A 25,040-nucleotide genomic window follows, 5' to 3' on the forward strand; every position below is an offset into this window, starting at 1 on the left:
GGGCATCTGTTTTTGCTAATTGTCAGTTATGGAAGTTAGGCTCCTACCCTCCCAGAGACTGGGAGATAGAGGCCCTACATTTAAAAAAAGAATTTATTGTTGTAAAATACACATAACATAATATTTAATACCTTATCCAGGTCAGTGGTATTGAGCACATTCACATTGTTGTGCAGCCATCCACTGTTCATCTCCAGAACTCCTTTTATCTTGCTAAACAGAAACTCTGTATCCTTTAAACCAGCAGTCTCCAACCTTTTGGACCTCACGGACCACCAGTGGTCCACGGACCACCAGTTGGCAACTGTTGCTTTATACAATAACTCCCCAAACTTCCCTCCCCGCAGCTCCTGGCACCCACCACTCTGTTTTCTGTCTATGCATTTGACTACTCTAGGTACCTCATATGTGTGGAATCATATACTACATTTTTACTAGTCCCCAATGTTTATGTTTTTGACATATTTTACACCTTTTGTGTGAGTTTGTGTGTGAGTGTATCCATTAATTACTGTAGTTACACATGATCTTACTTTGTCTTTTAACCTTCTTACTAGTTTTATCCATGGTTGATGCCTACTTTTACTAAATGTTTGCCTATATTAGTGTTTTTTCCCCCAGTATTTTATTTTTTAATATATTTTTATTGATTTCATAAAGGAAAAGAGAGGAAGAGAGAGAAACATCAATGATGAGAGAATCATTGATCCGATGCCTCCTGCACACCCCCTACTGGGGGTAGAGCCTGCATCCTGGGCATGTGCCCTTGACCGAATCAAACCCGGGACCTTTCAGTTGGCAGGCTGACACTCTATCCGCTGAGCCAAACCGGCTAGGGCTCTTTCCAATATTTAAAAACTTTTACTATTGGCTATTTCTTTTCCGCTTAAAGAAGTCTCTTTAACATTTCTTGTATTGCTGGTTTAATGATATTGAGCTCCTTTAGTTTTTGCTTGTCTCAAAAACTATCTCTCCAATTCTGAATGATAACCTTGCTGGATAGAGTATTTGTAGGTTTTCCCTTTCTTCATTTTGAATGCCAGGTAATAGCCCAATTTTTATTTCATTGTAAGAAATATTCTCATTAAACTAAGTAATAAATTTCTGTAACAATCTGTGCTTTTAAAATATATTTAGCCAACAACTGAAGAAAATTTTGAAGAAATGTCATATGATTCAGATATGCTGCTAATTATTTTAGCTGTTAACTGCCGCCATAGTAAACTGGTAATGCTGTTAATGTTCATTTGCATTTTTATAAAATGCCAGTACCCTGAGCCCTTCATTTCCTAGGCATTCAGTTTCAATGAGATATTCAAGTTGATATTAAAATTTTTGTTTCTATGAACATTTTTGTTTCTATTATTAAATTTGAAACTTTTTTTTCCTATTAAATAGATAAATGGTGGAAAAAATGAGACCACAGAGAAAGGTAAGTGTGTTAGCTTCAGATTTTACACAGTGAGATTCTAATATTGTCTCATCCTATATAATAAAAGGCTAATATGCAAATGGACTGAACGGCAGAACAACCAGTTGCTATAATGCACAATGACCACCAGGGGGCAGATGCTCAATGCAGGAGCTGCCCCCTGGTGGTCAGTGCTCTCCCACAGGGGGAGTGCTGCTCAGCCAGAAGCCAGGCTCATGGCTGGCGAGCACAGCAGTGAAGGCGGGAGCCGCTCCGTGGCAGTTGGACATTCCCCGAGGGCTTCCGGACTGCGAAAGGGCGCGGGTTGGGCTGAGGGACACCCCTTTCCCCCCTCCCCCGCCCCCCCCCCCCCGTGCACAAATTTTGTGCACCGGGCCTCTAGTCTGTATATAAGCTAGTCTGTACAAATATACTGCAAATGTATTCTATTCTGAATTTATATATTGTGGGTTATATTTATGATACTACTAGAGGCCCGGTGCATGAATTCATGCAGCAATGGGGTCCTTCAGCCTGGCCTGCAGGATCGGGCCAAAACCGGCTCTCCAACATCTCCTGAGGTGTCCCAGATTGTGAGAGGGCGCAGGCCAGGCTGAAGGACCCCACCAGTGCACTATCGGGGTTGGGGAGGGACACAGGAGGTTGGCTAGCAAGCAGAGACCGCATGAGGGTTCCAAAGCATGTCTGGCCCATCTCGCTCAGTCCCAATCGGCCAGACTCCAGCAGCAAGCTAACCTACTGGTTGGAGCATCTGCCCCCTGGTGGTCAGTGCATGTCATAGCGAGTGGTTGAGCAGCCTTAGCATATCATTAGCCTATTACGTTTTGATTGGTTGAATGGATGACCGGATATTAGGCTTTTATTATATAGGGTGCAATTGAAAACATCAAAACCACAGTTTGTAGTTGTCATTGTTTTCTTTTCAAGGTAGTTTAACATAGTGGTTAAGAACATGGATTCTCAGAAGTGAGACTGCCTGGGTTTGAACATTGGCTCCTCTGAATTTCCATGTGATCTTGAGCATGTTGTTTAACCTCTTTAACTTAATTTCCCTTTTTTATTTTTATTTTCATTTTAAATAAATAATTGTTTTTATTTATTTTATTTTTTTTGTTAATCCTCTCCTAAGGATATTTTCCCATTGATTTTTAGAGAGAGTGCAAGAGAGGGGCAGAGAAAGAGAAACATCGATGTGAGAGAGACACATTGATTTGTTGCCTCCTGCACACGCCCAACCAAGGCTGGGGATCAAGCCTGCAACCCAAGCGAGATACATGCCCTTGACCAGAATCGAATCCAAGACCCTTCAGTCCATGGCACAACGCTCAATACACTTAGCCAAACCGGCTCGGGCTTAATTTCCCTTTCCTAAAGGGGGGTAATAACAGTGCCTATTTCATAGGTTATTGTTGAGGATTGAATGAGTTAATATATGTGAAACTCGTAGAATGCATAATAAACTTTATATAAGTGTTAGCTAGTACTACTTAAAACTCTCAGTTGAAGACTTAATTATTTAAAAATCTTCTTTACTCCCTTAAAAAATCTAAACGAGTAATTTTGGTATTATCCACGGGTGGTGTGGATGCTGTAGTGCAGCAGTCGCCAACCGGTGGTCCGTGGACCACTGGTGGTTCATGAGGTCTGAAAGGTTGGCGACCGCTGCTCTAGTGACAAATATATGACCTAAATAATAAGACTTAGGTAGTTGCCCTAAGTTTTTGTCTCAGAAAAGATTTAACTTAACCCTTTGCACTCGCTTTTTTCTCGATTCCTTTTTTCTACTCGGGATTTAATTTTTTAAATACCCCAGATTTTACAAAGTGCGGCAGTAGAATAAAAAACTGGAGTTTCTTTTCATACAAACTTATTTATTTGGATTTTTTTTATATTTCAAATTATTGATACATTCAAAGAGTATAAAAAGAGCTTCTACCGATGCTAACCGTGTCGAGTCACACTCAACATCCGAGTGCAAAAGGTTAAATATTAATTGTGTAACACTAAAATAAATTATTTACTTAAAATATTGCCATACAACAATAAAAATTAAACCTAGTAAAGTACCTTCCTAGACGTTGTTACCAATTCATTCTGAGATTTGTTTTTATCTGTATGTTCCTTTATATCTCATCCTGCTTTGATATTATCCTCAGTGGTTTGGTCTCAACCTGTTTAGATTCTTTTGTTGTCAAAATAATCTTGATGGTTAGAAAGGGAAGTAGGATGGTTATTAGCAGCTGGGTTTTTTTTCCCCTCACCTGAGGATATGCTTTTTTTTTTTGTTTTAGAGAGAGGAAGAGAGAAAGAGAAACATCCATGTGAGAAACATAGATTGGTTGCCTCCATATGCACCCCTCCCAGGGATCAAACTGGCAACCTGGGTATGTGCCGTGACCAGGAATCGAACCCACCACCTTTGGGTGTACGGAACAACACTCCAACCAACTGAGCCACACCAGCCAGGGCAGTAGCTAGATATTTTAGCTTAGGAGATAATGTGACTACATTCTTCTCACAGCTCACTACCAAAGAAATAGTTCTTCCCATATTAAGCTCCCTTGTAGTGCTTTTTGATCTTTTATTTCAGGTGGTAGAAGCTGGAAGAGGAAAATAGCAACATAGGGAATATTTATTTTGGCTAAATATTAAAGGGTTGGATAGTAAATACTTTAGGCTTGGGGCGGCCATGTGGTCTTTGCTATTGTAGTGTGAAAGCAGCCATAGACAATATGTAAACAAATGAGTATAGCAGCTGTGTTCCAGTAAAAACAGGTGGCCATGGTTTGCCAACCCCTCTCATGGAACACAAATAACAGGCTTTTGGCTTGTTGCTCAGGGAATACTTGAAAATCTAAAATAGCTCTCATAAAGCCCCATTAAAGAACTTAGACCCTTTCAAGAATTTTTGAGCCATAGAAGTTTCTTCTGATTGACATTTTTTAAATGGCTTAACTAAAAAATATATAATATTTTTGTGAGATACACTTATTAATTTTCTTTATTTTAAACCAGTAACATAGCCAACACCAGAAATAATTGTAAACTTAACAGCAAATTTTATTAAGTCTTTATAAACAGAGCATTGAGTTAGTTTCTTGGTAAATGTCAAAAATGCATGTTATATTTAATATTAGTTTAAAAGGTAATAAATAGTGTGATGGAAAAGCAAGTATGTAACACCCAGTACACTTCACTCTTCTAGAAAAAGCTGTGCTTGCCCTGTGTGTAGTGAAAGATAACACACAGAACTGGGTGTTACTTGTCACTAATATTACCTCTCTTGATTCCTAGGATCAATCACAGCAAAGGAACTATACACAATGATGATGGATGAAAACATCAGCTTGATTATAATGGATGCTCGAAGAATGCAGGATTATCAGGATTCCCATGTTTCAGATTCTCTAAGTGTTCCTGAAGAAGCCATCAATCCAGGGTGGGTCATTGTGTGTTTAGATAGAATGGTAAACTGTGGAGAGTAGTAAATGTTAATTATTAGCATCCAATCTAAATGTGATGTAATAGTGTTTTCTTTTCCCATTGACCTTTTCATTCTTTGCTCATAACGGCACACCTTACCTAGTCTGGGTGCTCTCTCCTGTCTGTGGCATTTGGAGTCTTAGAAGAGAAATGAAGCCGCCCTTATGTACTCTCTCTCCCCAGGTGTTTGCTTGTACTGTTTTTTATGTATGAGCTTTTGAAACATATGCATCAAATAGACTAAAATTGTGAACTAATTAAATTGTTTTTAATTGGAAATTTCCCATACTATTATCTGTGGTAAAAGAGCACACAAATACTTTTTTGAAGAAGACAGTGTATAACTAAGCCATTGAGAGAGAGTAAAGACTTTAAAGGCAGATTATGGTGAGATTATGTCTTTTCTTAGCTACCTTATTTCTAGCTAGTGACTTAACCTCTTAAGCCCATGTTTCCATCTATAAAAGGGGATAATAATAGTATTTATCTCAGAGGTTTTGAGAAGTTTGAGAAATTTTATACACACACGCTTAGCACAGTGCCTGGCATTTGTAAGGACTTAACTTAAAAATGTATTTTCTTTCTTTTTTGATAAAAAAGCTTTTAACCTATAAAATTAAAGTTACCAAGCATGGATATGTTGTATATTAGAAACTATCTCATCAGTGACAGAATTAAAACTTCAGATCCAAGGTTATTTTCACTATTTTGAGTAATATATAAATTATGTAACCTCTCTGGGTCTTAGTTTATGGGCTTGGAGTAGGTCCATTCTATGACTAACAACATTAAGAAGATATTTTGTAAATTAGGTAATTAATAAAATTTGCATGATATTTGGTGTACTGCAGATGTTTGCTAAATGTTTGACCTGAAGAATAGCATGCATTGTAAATATGTTATCTGTCTACTGTGTATCAATCTATCTAGCTATTTATTTATCTGAATTTTAAATTAACTAGTGTAGCTGGATGACTTACTTTTTTACAAAACAAGGTGGCCTCTGCCATTCCCTCTATCATTCCTCTACTGTGAACCACCAAACAGATTAGTAACTACACTATTTAAATATGAGGTTCAAGTGCTTAGTCTAATCAAGTAGGTGTGACTATATTCCCAGGATTTGAAAAGAAAAAGAAAGTTACAATTACTCTTTGGGTAGTCTAATCTGTACTAACAAAAAGTTTATGGTTTTTATTGAGTTTAATTGTTTCCCAAAATGTAGGATTTGGATTACTGAGAAACTCAAGGTGAGTTTAGGTTGAAGATTAAAGAACAATGAATTGCATACCAAGAAAAGTATTCCCTTTTAATTTCTGTTTCAGTCCTGAATTAGTTAAAAGAAGTCTCAATTTGGTGCTAGCATTACCTTTTAATATTTGCTAATCTCTCTTTCTTACTAGCAAGCAGGCCTCAGAGCTTTCTGTAGGCAGCAGTGTCTACAGCTACCTGACAGTGATAACTCTATTTTTTCATTGTCTGTTTTTTAATGTTAGTATTCATACGATAAGAATGCTTATGTAAGTATTTAACCCAGTGAATTGTCAAAAATGGAATGCAACCATTGAGTTAGTATCTGGACCAAGAAACATTATCATCGCTCCAAAAGGTCCTCATAAGCCACCTGTTGGTTGCTACCCATACCCCGACCCGCCCAGGGAACCACCAATTTAGAATAGATTCCTTTTTATCTGTTTTTATAGTTTATAAATGGAATCCTATAATCAATAGCCTTTTATGTCTGGCTTTTTATACTCAACCTAATGTTTATGAGAGTCATATATATTATTATGTGTTATAGTAATTTATTTGTTTATTATTGCTAAATGGTGATCTATTGGGTGAATATAGCATAGTTTAGTGATCTGTTTTAATTTTAGGATTATCCTTTATTGGATATGATTCTATTTTTCCATGTACATAGGAATATACATTTTTCTATTAAGTTTATTTAAGTTAAGGATCACTTTCAATTAAATTAACGAATAATTAAAGTATTAAATAGTAGACAAGGTAAAGCAAAGTTGTAGCAGTGTGTGAAGATGATACTGGTTGATACTATTGTTTTCCACAGAATAGTAATCTTGAGTTTTTAGATAAAAAGTATTTAGGCAAGTATATCCCTGTAGTTAAAAATAGTCCTTAAGAATATCACATTTCAATTTTTCTCATTCTTTGTTGACTAAGCATTCTTCTGATTTCAATATATCAGATGCGAATTATTATGAGGCATTTTGTATTTCTTATTTTTTTATATATATATTTAATAGGTAAAGTAACCAACATTATTATATACAGGATTTTTAAAAAATGATCTTAACACCATTTAGTTTTACTTATGAATAAAGTTTCACCAGTCCTGTCTTGCTTGCCAGTATCGTCACTTAAATAAATGCCCAGGTACTTTGTTAGAAATAATATGGAGTTTCTTACCTGGAGGAGCAAATCTGTCTTACTGACTCAGTTATTCAGCAGATGTTTACAGAGCACTTGCTATGGACTGGGTTCCTATGGTTCTCAGTGCTGGGACTAAATCAGTTGAACAAACAAATCTTCGCTTCATGGAGCTTATATTTTACTAGAGGCCCGATGCATGAAATTTGTGCAAGGGGCTTGGACTGCAGCGGCCGCCTCTGCCTCGGCCCTCACAGCCCCGGCTTCGTCTGGAAGGTCATCCAGAAGGACGTCCAGCCTAATTAGCATATTATGCTTTTATTATATAGGATTAACAGGGAGATGAGGTAGATGAGGCTGTCAATAAAATTTAAATATGTCTGCTGTTGATAAGTGCTATGGAGATGGGTGTGTCAAGCTTGTATGTTGGAGTGAATATTAAAATGTTAATCCAGTATGGCTTCACTGAGAAGATACTAGTGAGCAAATCTTGAGGGGATGAGGGGAATGACTGATGCATTATCTGAGGGAAGCATACTAGAAGATAAAAGGAAGCCAGTGCCTGGAGTGGAGTAAAGGGGCAAGTACATAGTTAATGATGAGGACATTGAGAGAGTAGGATTTGGGGGAGGGGCCATGTGCGGGCCCATTGTAAGGACTTAAGGAAGAACTTCAGCTATTCCGTAAGCAAAAGAGGAAATGAACAGCATACTTTATCATAGAGTTGATAATATTCACAGTTCATGATGTAAGAGGCAACACAACAAAGCAGCGAAGAGCTTGGACATGAACCACATTGCCTGAGTTTGAATTCTGGCTTCACTTCACAGCTGTAACCTTGGGCAGGTTATTAATGTTTTGTGCCTCAGTTTCCCAATCTATAAAATGAGGATAACAATGCCTACTTTAGAGTATTGTTGTGAGATTCAGAATAAAGCGTTTGGAATAGTACCTGGCACGTAATAAATGCTGTATGTGTTTGTTAAATAAATATTTGGGTATTTGGTTAACTATTAATTATAGGTATCAGAACTGAAATATAAATAATGTTGCCTGGATGATCTTCCAGTTGTTTATACTTGGCTGAGAGATGCTCATAAGGGTTCCTGTTTTCAGTTTGGTCCCCCATTTTTTGGTAAAGGGTCAAAATTTTAGTCTCTAATACTAAAATATATTCAAATATTATGCAGTTGCAATGTTAATAAACATTTTAGGGTATTTAGTATCTTTAACACACAGTCTGACCTTAGAAAGAAATCTGTCTTAAACTTTCCTATGGTGTGATACAGACTGGAGAACAAAACTCAGTGTCTTATGTTAGTATATTAGGACCTCTCATCTACTTTTGCCCCAATATAAATGTTAATACATTTCAGAATCACTGCTAGTTGGATTGAAGCAAAACTCCCAGATGACTCTAAAGACAAATGGAAGAAGAGGGGGAATGTGGATTATGTGGTACTTCTTGACTGGTTTAGTTCTACAAAAGATTTACAACTTGGAACAACTCTACGGAGTCTGAAAGATGCACTTTTCAAGGTTAGCAAGTTTCCTTATTAGTTTACTATAATTGCAAGCCTTCTCTGGTTATTAGAAAGCTATGTTGACTAGTTTATCTTAAGGACAAGAAGATCCATTATGCTTTGGTTGTAGATTTTTTTGGTATTTAGATATAAAGACTAATTTTGAAATACCAAATAACATTTAGAAATACCAAATAACAGTCTAAAGTAGAATATTAGAATTTTCAGAAATAGAACTTACCTGAAAAAAAGTTATTTTTTGTTTTAAGAATTAGATTATGAAACAAGGACAAAGGAAGGTGTCACTAAGAAAAAAGAGATTGATTTGACTTCATAAAATAAAAACTTAGATGTGGAAAAACACTGTAAGAAGACAGAGACAAACAGAAAGATATCTGCCTAAAATCCAGAGATTTTACAAATAAATAAGAAAATTAAGATGAAATGATAAAATAAGTAGTTGACTCAGACATAAACAGAAAAGGAGATGTAAGTGATAATAACATACAAGTGGCCAAATCAGAGAAATTCAAATTGAACGAATGAATACCATTTTCACTGATCAGATGAACCAAGATAAAAATAATCAGTTTAATTTGTTAAATTATTAAACAATGATGGCACTGAATGCTGGTGAGAATGTGGTAAGAATAAAACTTACCTGCTGGAAGGAGGGTCAGTTGATGGAACATTGTCTTCTTCCAGGAGGGCAATCTTAAAAGCCTTGAAACAGTTCATGCTTTAAAATAGGGAATCTAACCCTAGCTGGTTTGGCTCAGTGGATAGAGTGTCAGCCTGTGGACTGAAGGGTCCCAGGTTCCATTCCAGTCAGGGGCACACGCCCGGGTTGCGGGCTCGATCCCCAGTAGGGGGCAAGCAGGAGGCAACTGATCAATGATTATCTCTCATCATTGATGTTTCTATCTCTCCCTCTTCCTTCCTCTCTGAAATCAATTATATATATATATATATATATATATATATATATATAATAAAATAGGGAATCTAGAAATATACCCAAGGATAGGTTGATATATGAAAGTGCCAATATTTAACTAGTATTGACCTACAAAAGAAGCAATTTCATAAAGTTCATTCTAAGATATTTGAGAATTTAGTGTATGATAAAGGTAACAAAGTAGTGAGGAAAAGATGGATTTAAATGAATGGTTTAGGGACAGCAGCAGGCTAGCCAGTAAGTAAAAGAAAAGAAATTACCTTAATTTCTTAGACTATACTAGACTCCAAATGAGTCAAAAATATAAATATGTTGATTGAAACAATGAACTACTAGGAAAAAGGATTTTTATTATCTGGGGGGGAAAAAGTGTTTTCATGATCTTGATCCTAAAGCAAAACACATTAAGGAAAGTCAATATATCTGTGTCAAAAACTTCATAAACAAGGTAAAAATCAGGACAAATTTTGTAACTTATGACAAAGACCTATTAAATATTCAGAGTACATTTGCTGTTTACTAAGAGAATAGCAAACTCTGTAGAAAAATGGGCAAAAGATGAGATTAAATAATCTTCTATATATATAAAAAGCCAGTGTCATCTTCTTTCTCTATACATAAAAAGCCAGTGTCTGATGACCAAACGGCCGGTCACCATGAGGCACATTGAGTACCTCTCAGTCCCTGCCCCCTAGCCCGCGAGCGGGGCTGGGCGGGACTGGGGACTGGCGAGCTGGCTGAATGGCTGACCTCTCGGTCCCTGCCCCTGGCCTACAGGCTCCGATGGATCAGTGATGGTGAACGTGGGAATCGGGTGGGTGGCAGGAGGACTGGGCTGGCTGTTAGGCTGTTGGGATCACCAGCTCATCCCCGGCTGCTCAGGCCTGCGGGAAAGCAGGGGGCCGCTCACGCCGGGGCGGATGCCTCAAGCCCTAGCAGCAGTGGCGGCGTGAGCGGCCCCGAGCGGGCAGCGCGTTCCATCAGTGGCCAGCACATGATGGAGGTGAAGTTGCCAGCTTTCCTGCAGGCTTGAGCCCCTGAGCAGCTGGGGATGAGCTGGTGATCCCAACGGCCTGACAGCCCGGCGTTCGGCCTGGGGACTGGTGAACAGGCAGAAGATGGCCCTGATCACAGGAGGCTAGGCCCTAGGGACCCTCCCTGCACGATTTCATGCACTGGGCCTCTAGTATAATATAAATGACTAATAAACATATTAAAAGATGTTCAGTTTCACTAATAAATGCTAATTAAAATAGCATTTATGCCCACCAGTTTGGAAAAATTGTAAAGATTTATATTGGGCATTCTCATACACTGTTAGTAAGTATAAAAATTGGTATTGTCCTTTTGAAGGGCAATTTGGCAGCATCTAACAAACTTTAAACCAATAGTTCTACTCCTGGGATATTATTCTACAAAAATAAATACTTTTTGAGGATCCTTTCAAAGATTAGCAATATAAAGATGTTCATGTGCATTGGCTCGGCACCTACACTTCTGGGGATATTCCCTAATGGAGTTGATTGGGTGAATACATTTATAAGGAAGGATCTTCAATGTTTATAATTAACTGGGGAAAATAACAATAAGTGTTCAAATGATGAATTCAGTTTTGGTGTATATGTATGTGTGTTTACATGTGTGTATAAAATAGAATATTAGCTGGTCATTACAAATGACATACAGCTCTTTATTAATAAAAGACATAAGATAAAAGCATCATCATAAAAGTTTCGTTGTTTTGTAAAAATGATGTTAAAAATGTGTGTATCTTTGTAGAAAAGTAAGAATAAACTGCAATATTAAAGTGGTATCTCTGGATAGTGAGGTTATGGATGGGTTTATTGCATATAGACTTACTTTATTTTTCTTCTGAGGTCATTGATTACTTGTCTGGCTTTAAAAATCTGATCTACCCATTTGTTTCATTTAATGTTGAATTTTTAATTCCGCCCTCTTTTTTTTTTTAATATATCTTTATTGATTTCAGAGGGAAAGAGAAATAGAAACATCAATGATGAGAGAGAATCATTGATTGGCTGCCTCCTACACGTCCCCTACTGGGGATCAAGCCTGCAGCTTAGGCATGTGCCCTTGACCAGAATTGAACCTGGGACCCTTCAGTCTGCAGGCTGACGCTCTATTCACTGAGCCAAAGCAGCTAGGGCCTGCTCATTTTTTATTTTTTTTTATCGGTTAGAAGATAAATCTTCAAGAGCAATTTTTAAATTCAGGTTTGTTGTGTTCTTAGCTGCCATATTAAAAACACTATTTCCTTATTTTATAGTGGGAAACTAAAACTGTCCTGCGCAATGAGCCTTTGGTTTTAGAAGGAGGCTATGAAAACTGGCTTCTTTGTTATCCCCAGTACACAACAAATGCTAAAGTCACTCCACCCCCACGAGGCAAGAATGAAGAGGTGTCTATCTCATGTATGTATGTGAAAATTTTTTATTACAATTGCTTCAGTAAAATAAACTTTAAATTATTTATGTTCTTAAGGTAATGTTATTGATTGTATGTGCATTTGTCCTATTAGCTAGTAACTTGTTTTCAGGCATAAAAAATACAAGATGTTCATAGACTGGAAGTTAATGTTTAATTCTTTTTTATTTTTTTAAGAATAGTTTATTGATTTTTGGAGAAAGAGAGGAAGGGAGAGGGAGAGAGAGAGAGAGAAACATGGATGGGAGAGGGTAACATCGATAGGCTGCCTCATGCACGACCCCTCCCAGGGATCAAGCCCACGACCTGGGCATGTGCCCTTGATGGGGAATCAAACTGGCAGCCTCCTGGTGCGCCAGACAACACCCAATCAAGCCAGGGCTAATTTTTAAATTTTATTATATATTTACTTTTAGCAAAGGTGGAAATTTATTGAAGAACAAGTACAGACTCCCACATGGGGAAGGGGAAAGAATCTCACAGCACAGATTCCCACGTGGGGAGGGGGAAAGAGTCCCCTAATTTTTAATTTTTTAATACTATTATTACCTCATTTAGTTTATATCTAACTATCACATACAGCATGCATGAGTTATGTCAGTACTGTTTATGGGGTTTGCTGTTCTTTTAATTTCTTACTATTCTTTTGGGGATTTTAGTGGATTTTACTTATCCCTCACTGGAAGAACCAGTTCCTTCTAAACCTACTGCACAGATGCCATCTCTTCCTCTGGGTGAAAATATAGAATTCATAAATGATCAAGATGAGAGAATGAGACAATTGACTTTATCAACTTCAATTGAACCAATTGTTACTTCTAAGTCTGATGTTTCACCCATAATTCAGCCAGTGCCTATTGTAAAGAATTTTCCACAGGTATGAATTTTCTTTGATAGTTAACCTCATCTTCATACTGTTACTTCCCAATTCATTTCTTCTTCTTTTTTTAAAACACGTTTTTATTATTGATTTTAGAGAGAGAGGAAGGGAGAAAGAGAGAGAAACATCAGTGTGAGAGGGTAACATCCAATTGGCTGCCTCATACATACATACCCCTTACTGGGGATCGAGCCTGCAACCCAGACATGTGCCCTGACTGGGGAATCGAACCAGTGACTTCTTGATGCATGGAACAATGCTCAACCAACTAAGCCACACTGGCCAGGGCTGTCTCTTTTATTTAAATATGTAGGATAGAAGTGAAGGTTTATATATAACCTTTAATATTTTAAAAAGAAAAATATCAATGAAAAGAATCTCTATGCTTTGGTACCTTTATTGCTATAAAATATTTTCATTATAATTCAGTTCTATTTAATACAGCAGTATTAAAATAGATAACTGGAAGGATTTTTAAACCCAGCTGGCGGTCTATTTACTGCAGGCAATACCAATAAAAGATTTTATTATTACCACAGTGAACTTGAACAACTCTTTCAAGTTTTCTGATTTTTTGTTTTTGGTTTTTTTTTGGTGTATTATTATTTAACCCACAGTATTTTCCCAAATAGCTTGTCTTACAGATGATAAATATGTAATGTCAGTATTTGGTTTTGAAACAATGCTTTGTTTCCTTAGAATTTGGCACATAAATAACAGGCATGTATTAACAATAATAATATAAAAAATTTTAGAATTTTTAAAGCTTATGTTATTGCACTTTTTTCAATTTAATCAATGTTATTGAACCCTTATTCCTTTGTGACTTTGAGATATGTGCAATTTATCAAACTTATTTTGAAGATTTTTCTATATGAAACAACATGAAGGTTTATACATATGATTAAGCCATGAATTCTGTCTGATGTTTAGGAGAGTCTTATACAAAATCAGCCATAGCATAAGGCAGAATATCATAACTTTTCTAGTAGTCACTGGAAAGAAATTCTGACTGAGGGTATCAGGGATGTCTTTACAGAGTTTTTATCTGGGCTTTAAGAGTTTAGTCAGATTCGAGGATGGAAAAGACAGTAGAAAATTGTATGACTAAAGGCTCAGAGCATGCTTTGCGGCTCGTGAGTAGTTTTGACATGCTTGGACGCAGCTGACTGTTGAGTAAGGTGACCAATAGTAGGTAAGAATGGAAAGATGGGCAAGAGTCATCAAGAGAGACTTGGATGAGATTGGAATTTTATCCTGTAGGCACAAGGAAACCATTTAAAGAATTTTAAACTTGAAAGTAACATGATCATAGATATGCTTTTAAGATTAAGGAAAAATGGATTGATGTACCAAAATGTGTATGAAAACATTTATTCTGGTTTCTATTCAACCTTTTATAGTTAACCTCATCTTCATAGTGGTTCTTCCCACTTCATTCTCAAATGTAGAAAGCAAGAGGGGAGAATAGATTTTAAAAAATAATAATTTTTTTTATTGATTTCAGAGAGGAAGGGAGAGAGATAGAAACCAATGATGAGAGAGAATCTTTGATTGGCTGCCTCCTGCACGACCTCTACTGGGGATTGAGCCCATAGTTGTGGGCTGGTACCCTTGACCAGATTCAAACTGGGGACCTTTCAGTCCGCAAGCTGACACTCTATCCACTGAGCCAAACTGGCTAGGGCAGATTTTTTTTTTTTTAAGTGATAGGGCAAAAAGAGAAGTGAGGAACAAAGGAATGATTTTTTTTCCACTAACTTCTTCCTATGGTATCATTTTTTAGTGGAAAAACATACAACCCATTTTATAGGACCACTATGCAGGTTGTTACTAGAAGATATTCTTGTAAGTTCTCATTTTTGTTTTAGTAAACTGTCCTCACAAAAAATTATGCCAGCATCACTTCTAAAGATTTTGTAGGGTTAGTTAGTATGCAGTTAAATTGAAATAATAAACATTTACCTCATTAAATCAGGAATTTAAGTGGTTTACTAGTCAACTTGTATTTAGGATCTTATCTCTTAGGAATATTTTATTCATTCTCACAACAATATATGTATTTATGACACATTCAGCACAGTCTCTACCCTCCTGAAACTTATATTCTAGGAGGGAAGAAGGTTTTAAACAAATAATTATAGTTATTTAATCAGAATTCTAGTAAGTACTATTAGGGAAAAGAATAGGGTATTAGGAGGGTATATATATCAGGGTACTTGGTCTTTTCTAAAGGAAAGATATGTACACCAAGATGTAATGCTGTGGTGGGAATTATCTAGATGAATAGCTAATATGAAAGCTTGCGTTGGGAAGGATCATAGCATCTTTGAGGAACAAGCATATAGATCAGTCGAACAGAGTAGACAGCCTAGAAAAAACCCACGCCTTATGGTCAATTAATATTGACAAAGGAGGAAAGAGCATACAAAGGAGTAAAGACTTCAATAAGTGGTGGTAGGAAAATTGGACAGGTACATACACCATTAACAAGAATCAACTCAAAATGGATAAAAGACTTAAAACGCAAAGCCATAAAAATCCTAGAAGAAAACATTGGCAGTAAAATCTCAGACATCTCTTGTAGCAAAATTTTTTTTGCCAGTGCATCTCCTCAGGCAAGGGAAACAAAGAAAAAAAATAAACAAATGGGACTGCATCAAACTAAAAAGCTTTTGCACAGCAAAAGAAGCCATCAACAAAATGGAAGGCAACTTAACAGCATGGGAGTACATTCATCAGTGATACATTTGATAAGGTGTTAATTTCTAAAATATATAAAGAACTTCTACAACTCAACACCAGGAAGACAAACAACCCAATTAAAAAATGGGCAAAGGACCTGAATAGACACTTCTCCAAAGAGTATATTCACATGGCCAATAGACACATGAAAAAATGCTTATCGTCACTGATCATCAGAGAGATGCAAATGGAAACCACAAGATACCATCTCACATCTGTCAGAATGGCTATCATCAATAAATCAACAAACAAGTGCTACGAGAACTTGAAGAAAAGGGAACGCTCGTGCACTGTTGATGGGAATGCAGACTAGTGAAAACAGTATTGAGTTTCCTCAAAAAAGTAAAAATGGAACTGCCTCTTGACCCAGCGATCCCACTTATGGGATATATCCTAAAAAACCTGAAACACTAATTCAAAAAAATATATGTACCCCTATGTTCATTGCAATGCCAAGATCTGGAAATAGCCCAAGTGCCTATCAGTACATGAGTGGATAAAAAAGCTGTGCTACATTTACACAACGGCTACATTTACACAACGGAATACTATGCAGCTGTATAAAAGAAGGATCTCTTACCCTTTGAGATAGCATTGGAGGGACCTGGAGAGTATTATGCTAAATGAAATAAACCAGTCAGAGAAAGACAAGTATCACATGTTCTCACTCATCTGTGGAATCTAATGAACAAAATAAACTGATGAGCAAAATAGAAACAGGCATAGACACAGAACAGACTGACAATTGTCAGAGGGGAGTAGGGTTGGAGGACTGGATGAAAGAAGGTGAGGGATTAAGCAAAAAAAAAATACACACACACACACACACACTAGAGGCCTGGTACACGGATTCATGCACTGGTGGGGTCCCTCAGCCTGGCCTGCGCCCTCTCGTGATTCGGAACCCCTTCGGGGGATGCCAACCTGGTCTACACGGATCGGGCCAAAACTGGCAGTCGGACATTCCTCAAGGGATGTAGTAGTGCACGAAGCAGCAGGCAGCCAGGGAGGAGCCCGAGCCCAGGCCAGGCACCACGCCACTCCCACTCATCCTGGCCCCGCCTTGCCCGCCGCCACTTGGTAGCGCTGCCGCTGAGGCGGGAGAGGCTCGTGCCACCACAGATGTGCTCGCTAGCTGTGAGCCTGGCGTCTGGCACCCATTGGTCAGCTGAGCGGCACCCCTGCCGTGGGAGCACACTGACCACCAGGGGGAAGCTCCTGCATTGAGCATTTGCCTCCTGGTGGTCAGTGCATATCATAGCGACCGGTCATTCGGTTGCTTAGGCTTTTATATATATAGATATAACACAAAGACACAGACAACAGAGTGGTGATAGAGAGGAAGGGGATTAGGGGGTAGGTGGAGGTTGGGGAAATGGGGACAGAAAGAGACTGCTTGGGGAAATGGGTGTATGATGCAGTGTGCAGATGGTGTTTTATTGAGTTGTACACTTAAAACTGGTATAGTTTGGTGAACCAATGTCACCCCAATAAATTCAATTTTTTAAAAATGAATAAAAAATAAAAATAAAAGAGGAATGTATGGATGGACCTGGAGAGCATTATATGAAGTGAAATAAGGCAGTCAGAGAAAGACAAGTACCATAGGAACTCACTTCTATGTAGAATCTAATGAACAGAATAAACTAACAAATAAAATAGAAACACTCATAGATACAGAGAACAGACTGATAGCTGTAAGCGGGGGGTAGGGTGGGCTGGGTGAAAATGGTAGAGGGAATAAGCAAAGAAAAAAAACACCTCATAGACACAATAGTATGGTGATTACCAGAGAGGAAGGGGTTGCGGGGTGGTAAAGGGGGTAGAGGGGGATAAATGGTGATGGAAGGAGACTTCACTTGGGGTGGTGAATATACAGATGAATATACACTACAATATATAGATGATGTATTGTAGAATTATACACCTGAAATCTATAATTTTATTAACCAGTGTCACCCCAACATATTCAATAAGAATGGGATGTGTGTGAAAAGGAAAGTATGGCTGGTGTATAGGATGGTATGAAATAAGATTGGAGAGAGAGGCAGAGGTGAGACCACCATGGTAATGATTTTAGATGTAATCTGGGTACAGTGAGTTGCTGTTTAAAATAGGGTTTTACGCAGGTGAAGAACATAGATTTGTGTTTTAAAATTATTACTCTGGCCACAATGTAGAGAAATAGAAGGGAGGCAAGAGAAGGAATGAGGCAACTAGTTGGAAGCTATGTAAGAGAGTGTTGGCATGGACTTGGCTGTTGCTAATGGAGAAGGAGGGAGAGAGAGAGGAAAATCATCAGACCGCAGAAGGGCAGGGGAGAACATATGAGATTCAGTTTTCTAGTTTGAGCTGCTGTTTTGATAGTGTTTATATCCACAAGATAACCATGTTTGTTGGGGGAAATCATGGAATTCAATTTTGGGCATATTAGGTTTGTGTTATATATGAGATACTCACATGAAGTTATTGAGTAGGCAACTGAATATGTAGTAATGGAGCTTAAGTCTAGGTATGCCCAGGTCTAGGTTTTATGTTTTAGAATGAACTCTTCCATATACAGAACACACCAGGATATACTGAATGTGTGGAATCGAGAGTGCCAAGTGCTTCATGAGGGTAGTTTACAAAGAGATATTGTGGCAGATGTCTCCATAAAGTGATGGGTTGTGTTTTTTTTATCACAACTTACTTTCAAGACATGAGTTCCTGGATTTTGACAAAAGTATGTTTTGTTCTGTTTTTGTTGCTATAGATTGATCGTACTAAAAAACCAGCAGTCAGATTGCCTGAAGATCATAGAATAAAATCTGAAAGTACAGATCATGAGCAACAGTTTCCGCAGAATGGAAAAGTTGTTCCTGATCGTTCCACAAAGCCAGTACTTCCCCCTCCAACTGCCATGTTAACAGATGAAGAAAAAGCTCGTATTCATGCAGAAACGGCTCTTTTAATGGAGAAAAACAAACAAGAGAAAGAACTTCGGAGAAGACAGCAAGAGGAACAGAAAGAGAAACTGAGGAGAGAAGAACAGGAACAAAAAGCCAGAAAGAAACAAGAAGCTGAAGAAAATGAAATCACAGAGAAGCAACAAAAGGCAAAAGAAGAACTGGAAAAGAGAGAGAGTGAACAGGCCAAGAAAGAAGATAAAGAAACCTCAGCAAAGAGGGGCAGAGAAATAACAGGAGTAAAAAGACAAAGTAAAAGTGAACATGAAACTACCGATGCCAAGAAATCTGTGGAAGACAGGGGGGAAATGTGTCCCACCCCCGAGGTACAGAAAAAGTCAGTGGGAGATGTGCCCCATTCCTCTGTGGCAGGAGATGCAAGTTCAGGCAAGGTAAGCGGACACAAATAGTATAAATTGTCAGCTAAGTGAAATAAAATGTACATAAAAAGATGACACCAGGAGCATTCCATAAACAGGGCAGGCATTCTGAGTAGTTTGGTAGAGGGGGATTTGTACTCATCCTCTACATTTACTCTCCTTTGATTGGTTGAAAATGGAATTGCTCTTTGAGTCTGTGAAATACAACATATTTTTAATAATTGAAATGAATAGCAATATTCTTCTTATTTTGATGTGTGATCATCAAAGACTAGATTGAAGTACACTCTTCCTTTCTGTATGGAGGAATTAGGTGCTCAATCTATATCTATACTAATAAAAGGGTAATATGCTAATTAGACTGGATGTCTTCTGGACGACCATCCAGACGTCCTTCCTGACAAAGCCAGGCCTGGGAGAAGCTGCCCACCCCGCGGTCCCGGGCACCTGCGCCTGCGCCCGGGAAGGGGAGAAAAGCCACCCGCCCTGCGGTCTCAGGCGCCAGCGCCTGCGGCTGTGGCCCGGGAGAGGGAGAAAAGCCGGACTCCTGCAGCTGCACCCTGGGCAAAGCCGCCTGCTCACGGTCCCCTGCGGCTGTGGCTGGCCTGGGTCCCGGTTGCCTGCAGCCAGGCAGAGGGAGGGAATCCTGAGTCTCGGGGGCGGGGCCGAGGCAGAGGTGGTTAGGGGCGATCAGGCAGGCACGCAGGCGAGCGGTTAGGAGCCAGTGGTCCCAGCTGGATTGGGCCTAAACCGGCAGTCGGACATCCCTTGAGTGGTCCCGGATTGGAGAGGGTGCAGGCCAGGCTGAGGGACCCCCCCACCCCGTGCACGAATTTCGTGCACTGGGCCTCTAGTATTTATATAATAGATTTTGTATCTAAACTAGAATATGTCCTAAATCAGTGATATCTAAATGGCCTAACATTTATTTTTGTGTACACTGATTTTTTTAAAACTTTTCTTTGTCAGGTCTGCCATTTTTTGTTGTTGCTTCATGTAATCAAGAATACTGGCAATAACCCCATTCATGTTGCCTTTCTCTGCCCCAGGGCTATCTCCCAAAATTGGTTTCTTTAACTATGAGGACATTTTTTGTCAATTTTTTTCTGTTATTCAATTAACAATGCCTTTCCCTTTTGAACACTAAATAAGTTTCTATAATAGCAGGAATAGTTACAGCCTTTTTTACCTACATTTAAATGGAAATAAAATTTTGGTAGTGTTAAAATGACTTTTGATGGAAGGTGAAATACCATATTTAAAGATTGTTCATTTCTATACTTCTCAAGCAGCAGTTCAGGCATATATCAAAGTTAACAATTATTAATGCCTCACTTCTCCAGGCAACTCTGATCTGGTAACCTTAGCTATCAAAAATATAGCTGCCATACAGTAACCTTTCTAAACGTCCAACGTTAGAGAAATGAAGCCCATGTACTAATACTTGATTCATAGGAGAATCAGAACTTATGAGCTCTTATCATTTAAATATTATTCATTGAGTAGCTACTATAGACCAATGTTTTTCCCTACATTATCTTATTCCTCCTAATGATAACTCCATGAGGTATTCTATTTACAAATGAAATTGAAGTTTAGAGGTTAATTTGCTTAAGATCACATATGCAGTGAGATTCCAAAGTGACTTCCTTTCCATCTTGCTATACTTAGTGGTAGGCAGTCATAAGAACATAAAGAATGTAAAGCATTTATATTTCTGAGGTCATTTAGTATAGGTGCCAAATATTCCTACAGATCTAAATATCCCTGAGATTACCACATATAGTGTTTGATGTTTCTTATAACACACTAGAGACCTGCTGCATGAAATTCATGCACAGGTAGGGTCCCTAGGCCCGGCCGTGATCAGGGCCAATCGGGGCCTTCCTTCCCCCAGCTGCCAGCTGGGGCCTTCCTTTGTTCTTCACCTCCCCCTGGTGGTCAGCGCATGTCATAACAAGCGGTCAAACTCCTGGTCGGTCAAACTCCCAAGGGGACAATTTGCTATTAGCCTTTTATTATATAGGATTAAAAAAAAGTTAAGATTGCCTTCCTTGTATGCTGCTATTTTTTTTTCATTGTATGCTTCTTTTAAAAGTGAGCAAAGTATGTAACTTATTCTAGAATAAATTTTATTAAAATTATTACATATGCCGTTTTGGCTCAGTGGATAGAGTGTCGGCCTGCGTGCTTGAAGGGTCCCAGGTTGGATTCCAGTCAAGGGCACATGCCCGGGTTGCAGGCTCAATCCCCAGTAGGAGGTGTGCAGGAGGCAGCCAGTCAGTGATTCTCTCTCATCATTGATGTTTCAATCTCTCTCTCCCTCTCCCTTCTTCTCTGAAATCAATAAAAATTTATTTTAAGAAATGAATAATTATCTCTAAAAAAATTATTACACATTTTTAACTTTTTACTTTACTGTGGTTATTTTTAAATGAACTATAAAATTAAAGTGAATTTTTAAAAATATGTTTTTATTGATTTTTTAGGAAGAGAGGAAGAGAGAGAAACATTGATGAGAGAGAAACATCCATCAGCTGTCTCCTACAAAGCCCCTACTGGGGATTGAGCCTGTAACTGTGGCATGTGCCCTGACCGGAAATCAAACTGGTTACCTTTTGATGCATCTTGATGATGGGACAATGCATCTGAGCCACACCAGCCAGGCTAAAGTGAATTTGTAAAAGAAATTATGCTAGGTTCCAAGAGGAGGTAAAATGGTATTTTATACTTTTGAATATCACTCTGTATAAAATTTTACAATCTCTTCATTCCCTTTAATACATTTTTTTTTAACATGTCACCTTCAAGGTAACCAAAATCATATGAGGTTTAAATAAAAGCATATGTATTTATTGTTCAAAAGAGGCCTTGGTGAATTATACTAATGACTAATGTCTTGTACTTCGCCATGTATTATGAATCAGTGCTTGACAAGCCACTGTGAGTTGCGTCAGTTTTTTTTTCCCTACTGACTCACCAGAAATTTTTAGTTCTTTATCTTTAGCATTAGGAAATCTCACATGGGCTCTACCACCTTTCCTTTGACAATAAAATTGCATAAACTTTTCAGAGGCCTCAATTTTTTCTCCTTTTATATTTTCAGTTTGGTAAATTTGCTTATATTAGCTTATGTTAGGTAGGTGTGTATATTGGGGGGAAATTCAACTGTTTTTTCACTTCTGAAATTTTAATAATTTTACAGCCTGTTAAGATTAAAGGACAGCCAGAAAGTGGAATTCTAAAGACTGGAACTTTTAGAGAGAATACGGAAGACACTGAAAGAAATAAAGTAAGTAGTCGTTCCTTGGGTGGAGAAAAACATGGATTATAACATACCATATGTTAATTGTTACCCTAGCATTCATTCTCCATCTTAAAATCTCTCTGAGGGAATCTTTGCTACCTCTGGTAGCTGATTTGTGTTTGTTTTTACATGATTATATGCTGTTTGTCTTCTTATTTAAAGTACAATAGTATATTCTATTTATTTTACGAAATTAAAAAATACTTAGGCCTTACTATATGATCCAGGAATTCTACTTCTGGATATATATCCAAAATAATTGAAAGCGGGACCTCAAATAGATATTTATACATCCATTTTCATAGCAGTATTATTCACAGTAGTTAAAAGATGGAAGCAACCCAAGTAACCATCAGCAGATGAATGTATAAACAAATATGGTGTGTACAAACAATGGAATATCACTCAGCCTTAAAAAGGACGGAAATTCTGACACATGCTACACCATGGATAAATCTTGAGGATGTTATGCTAACTGAAATATACCAGTCACTAAAGGACAAACTGTGATTCCATTTGTATAGGGTACCTAAAGCAGTCAGATTCATGGAGATAGGAAATAGAGTGGTGATTGCCAGGGGTCTGGGGATGGGGTGAGTAGGCAGTTGTTTAAATGGGTACAGAGTTTCAGTTTTGCAAGATGAAGAGAGTTCTGAAGGTGGGTTGTGCAACAATGAATATACTTTTACCACTTAAAAATGGTTAAGATGGAAAGAAAAAGGTTAAGATGGTAAATTTTATGTATATTTCATCACAACTTTTGAAATAGGTCTTTTATGAGACATCTTTGCCTTTGTTTTCAAGAGCTTTATTTAAGAACTAGAGGCCTGGTACACGAAATTCGTGCATGTGGGTGTGTGTCCCTCAGCCCTGCCTGCACCCTCTCAAATCTGGGACCCCTTGAGGGATGTCCGACTGCCCATTTAGGCCCGATCCAAGTAGGATCCGGCCTAAACGGGCAGTCGGACATCCCTCTCACAATCCAGGACTGCTGGCTCCCAACTGCTCGCCTGCCTGCCTTCCTGATTGCCCCTAACTGCTTCTGCCTTCCAGCCTGATCACCCCCTAACCATGCCCCTGCCAGCCTGTTTGCCCCTAACTGCCCTCCCCTGCAGGCCTGGTCACCCCTAACTGCTCTCCCCTGCAGGCATGGTCCCCCCCAACTGCCCTTCCCTGCAGGCCCGGTCGCCCCCAACTTCCCTCCTCTGCCAGCCTGGTCACCCCTAACTGCCCTCCCCTGCAGACTTGATCGCCCCCAACTGCTCTCCCTTGCAGGCCTGGTCCTTCCCAACTGCCCTCCTCTGCTGGCCTGATCGCCCAAAACTGCCCTCCCTTGCAGGCCTGGTCCCTCCCAACTGCCCTCCCCTGCTGGCCATCTTGTGGTGGCCATCTTGTGTCCACATGGGGGCAGCCATCTTTAACCACATGGGGGCAGCCATCTTGGGTGTTGGAGTGATGGTCAATTTGCATATTACTCTTTTATTAGGATAGAGGCCTGGTGCACGGGTGGGGGCTGGCTGGTTTGCCCTGAAGGGTGTCCCGGATCAGGGTGGGGGTTCTCTTGGGGCATAGGGCAGCCTGGGCGAGGGGCCTGTGGTGGTTTGCAGGCTGGCCACGCCCCCCGGCGACCCAAGCGGAGGCCCTGGTATCTGGGATTTATCTTCTATAATTGAAATTTTGTAGCCTTGAGCAGAGCCAAGCCTCATGCTTGCTCCGTGGCTGCCGCCATTTTTGTTGGGATTTATTTATCTTCTATAATTGAAACTTTGTAGCCTTGAGTGGAGGCCTGGGCCATCCAGGGTGTGTGGAAAGCTTGGCTTCCTCCATTGCCGGGGGAAACCCAAGCCTTCTGCTCGCTCCATGGCCACAGCCATCTTGGTTGGGTTCATTTGCATACTCGCTCCTGATTGGCTGGTGGGTGTAGCAGAGTGATGGTTAATTTGCATATTACTCTTTTATTAGATAGTACTAGAGGCCTGGTGCATGAAATTCATGCACAGGGCAAGGGGTCCCCTCAGCCCAGCCTGCACCCTTCTATCTGGGACCCCTCGGGGGATGTCCGACTGGATTGGGCCTAAACCAGCAGTTGGACATCTCTCACAATCCGGGACTGTTGGCTCCGGGACTGCTCACCTGCCTGCCTGCCTGATAGCCCCTAATTGCCCCCTCTGCCAGCCTGATCACCCCTAACTGCCTCTGCTTGCCAGCCTGATCGCCCCTAACTTCCCCCCCTGCCAGCTTAGTTGCCCCTAACTGCCCCCCTTGCCAGCCTGGTTGCCCCCAACTGCCCCCCTCTGCTGACCTGGGCGCTCCTAACTGCCCCCCCTGCTAGCCTGATCGCCCCCAACTGTCCCCCCTGCTGGCCTTGTTGCCCCCAACTGTCCCCCCTTCCCCCGTCGGCCTGGTTGCCTCATGCAGCCTGCTGTTCGGTCATTACTGTTACTGTGATGGCATCCTGGACACTTTGCATATTCCTCTATTATTAGTGTAGATAATATATAAAGGGCAACCAACACAAGGCTTTTGGTTCTCTGGTACAAGTAGC

The 25,040-nt window shown here is 39.4% G+C and overlaps 1 protein-coding gene across 5 annotated transcripts in view; it reads left to right on the forward strand.

Annotated features, from left to right (window-relative positions):
- Positions 1-25,040, forward strand: part of USP8 (ubiquitin specific peptidase 8) — a 63,549-nt gene that overhangs the window by 28,790 nt on the left and 9,719 nt on the right. For 3 of the 5 annotated variants that reach the window (XM_079767475.1, XM_079767476.1, XM_079767477.1), the window contains 7 exons: positions 1,399-1,432; positions 4,727-4,871; positions 8,686-8,848; positions 12,078-12,222; positions 12,895-13,112; positions 18,616-19,200; positions 22,394-22,480. In XM_079767475.1, coding sequence (XP_079623601.1) covers positions 1,399-1,432; positions 4,727-4,871; positions 8,686-8,848; positions 12,078-12,222; positions 12,895-13,112; positions 18,616-19,200; positions 22,394-22,480 — 1,377 coding nt within the window. Of the gene's footprint in view, positions 1-1,398; positions 1,433-4,726; positions 4,872-8,685; positions 8,849-12,077; positions 12,227-12,894; positions 13,113-18,615; positions 19,201-22,393; positions 22,481-25,040 lie in introns of those variants that run through there. The other 2 variants (XM_079767478.1, XM_079767479.1) reach the window with 2 other exon arrangements.

Source organism: Cnephaeus nilssonii (assembly GCF_951640355.1).
Source record: "Cnephaeus nilssonii genome assembly, chromosome: 4".
Lineage (NCBI taxonomy): Eukaryota > Metazoa > Chordata > Mammalia > Chiroptera > Vespertilionidae > Cnephaeus > Cnephaeus nilssonii.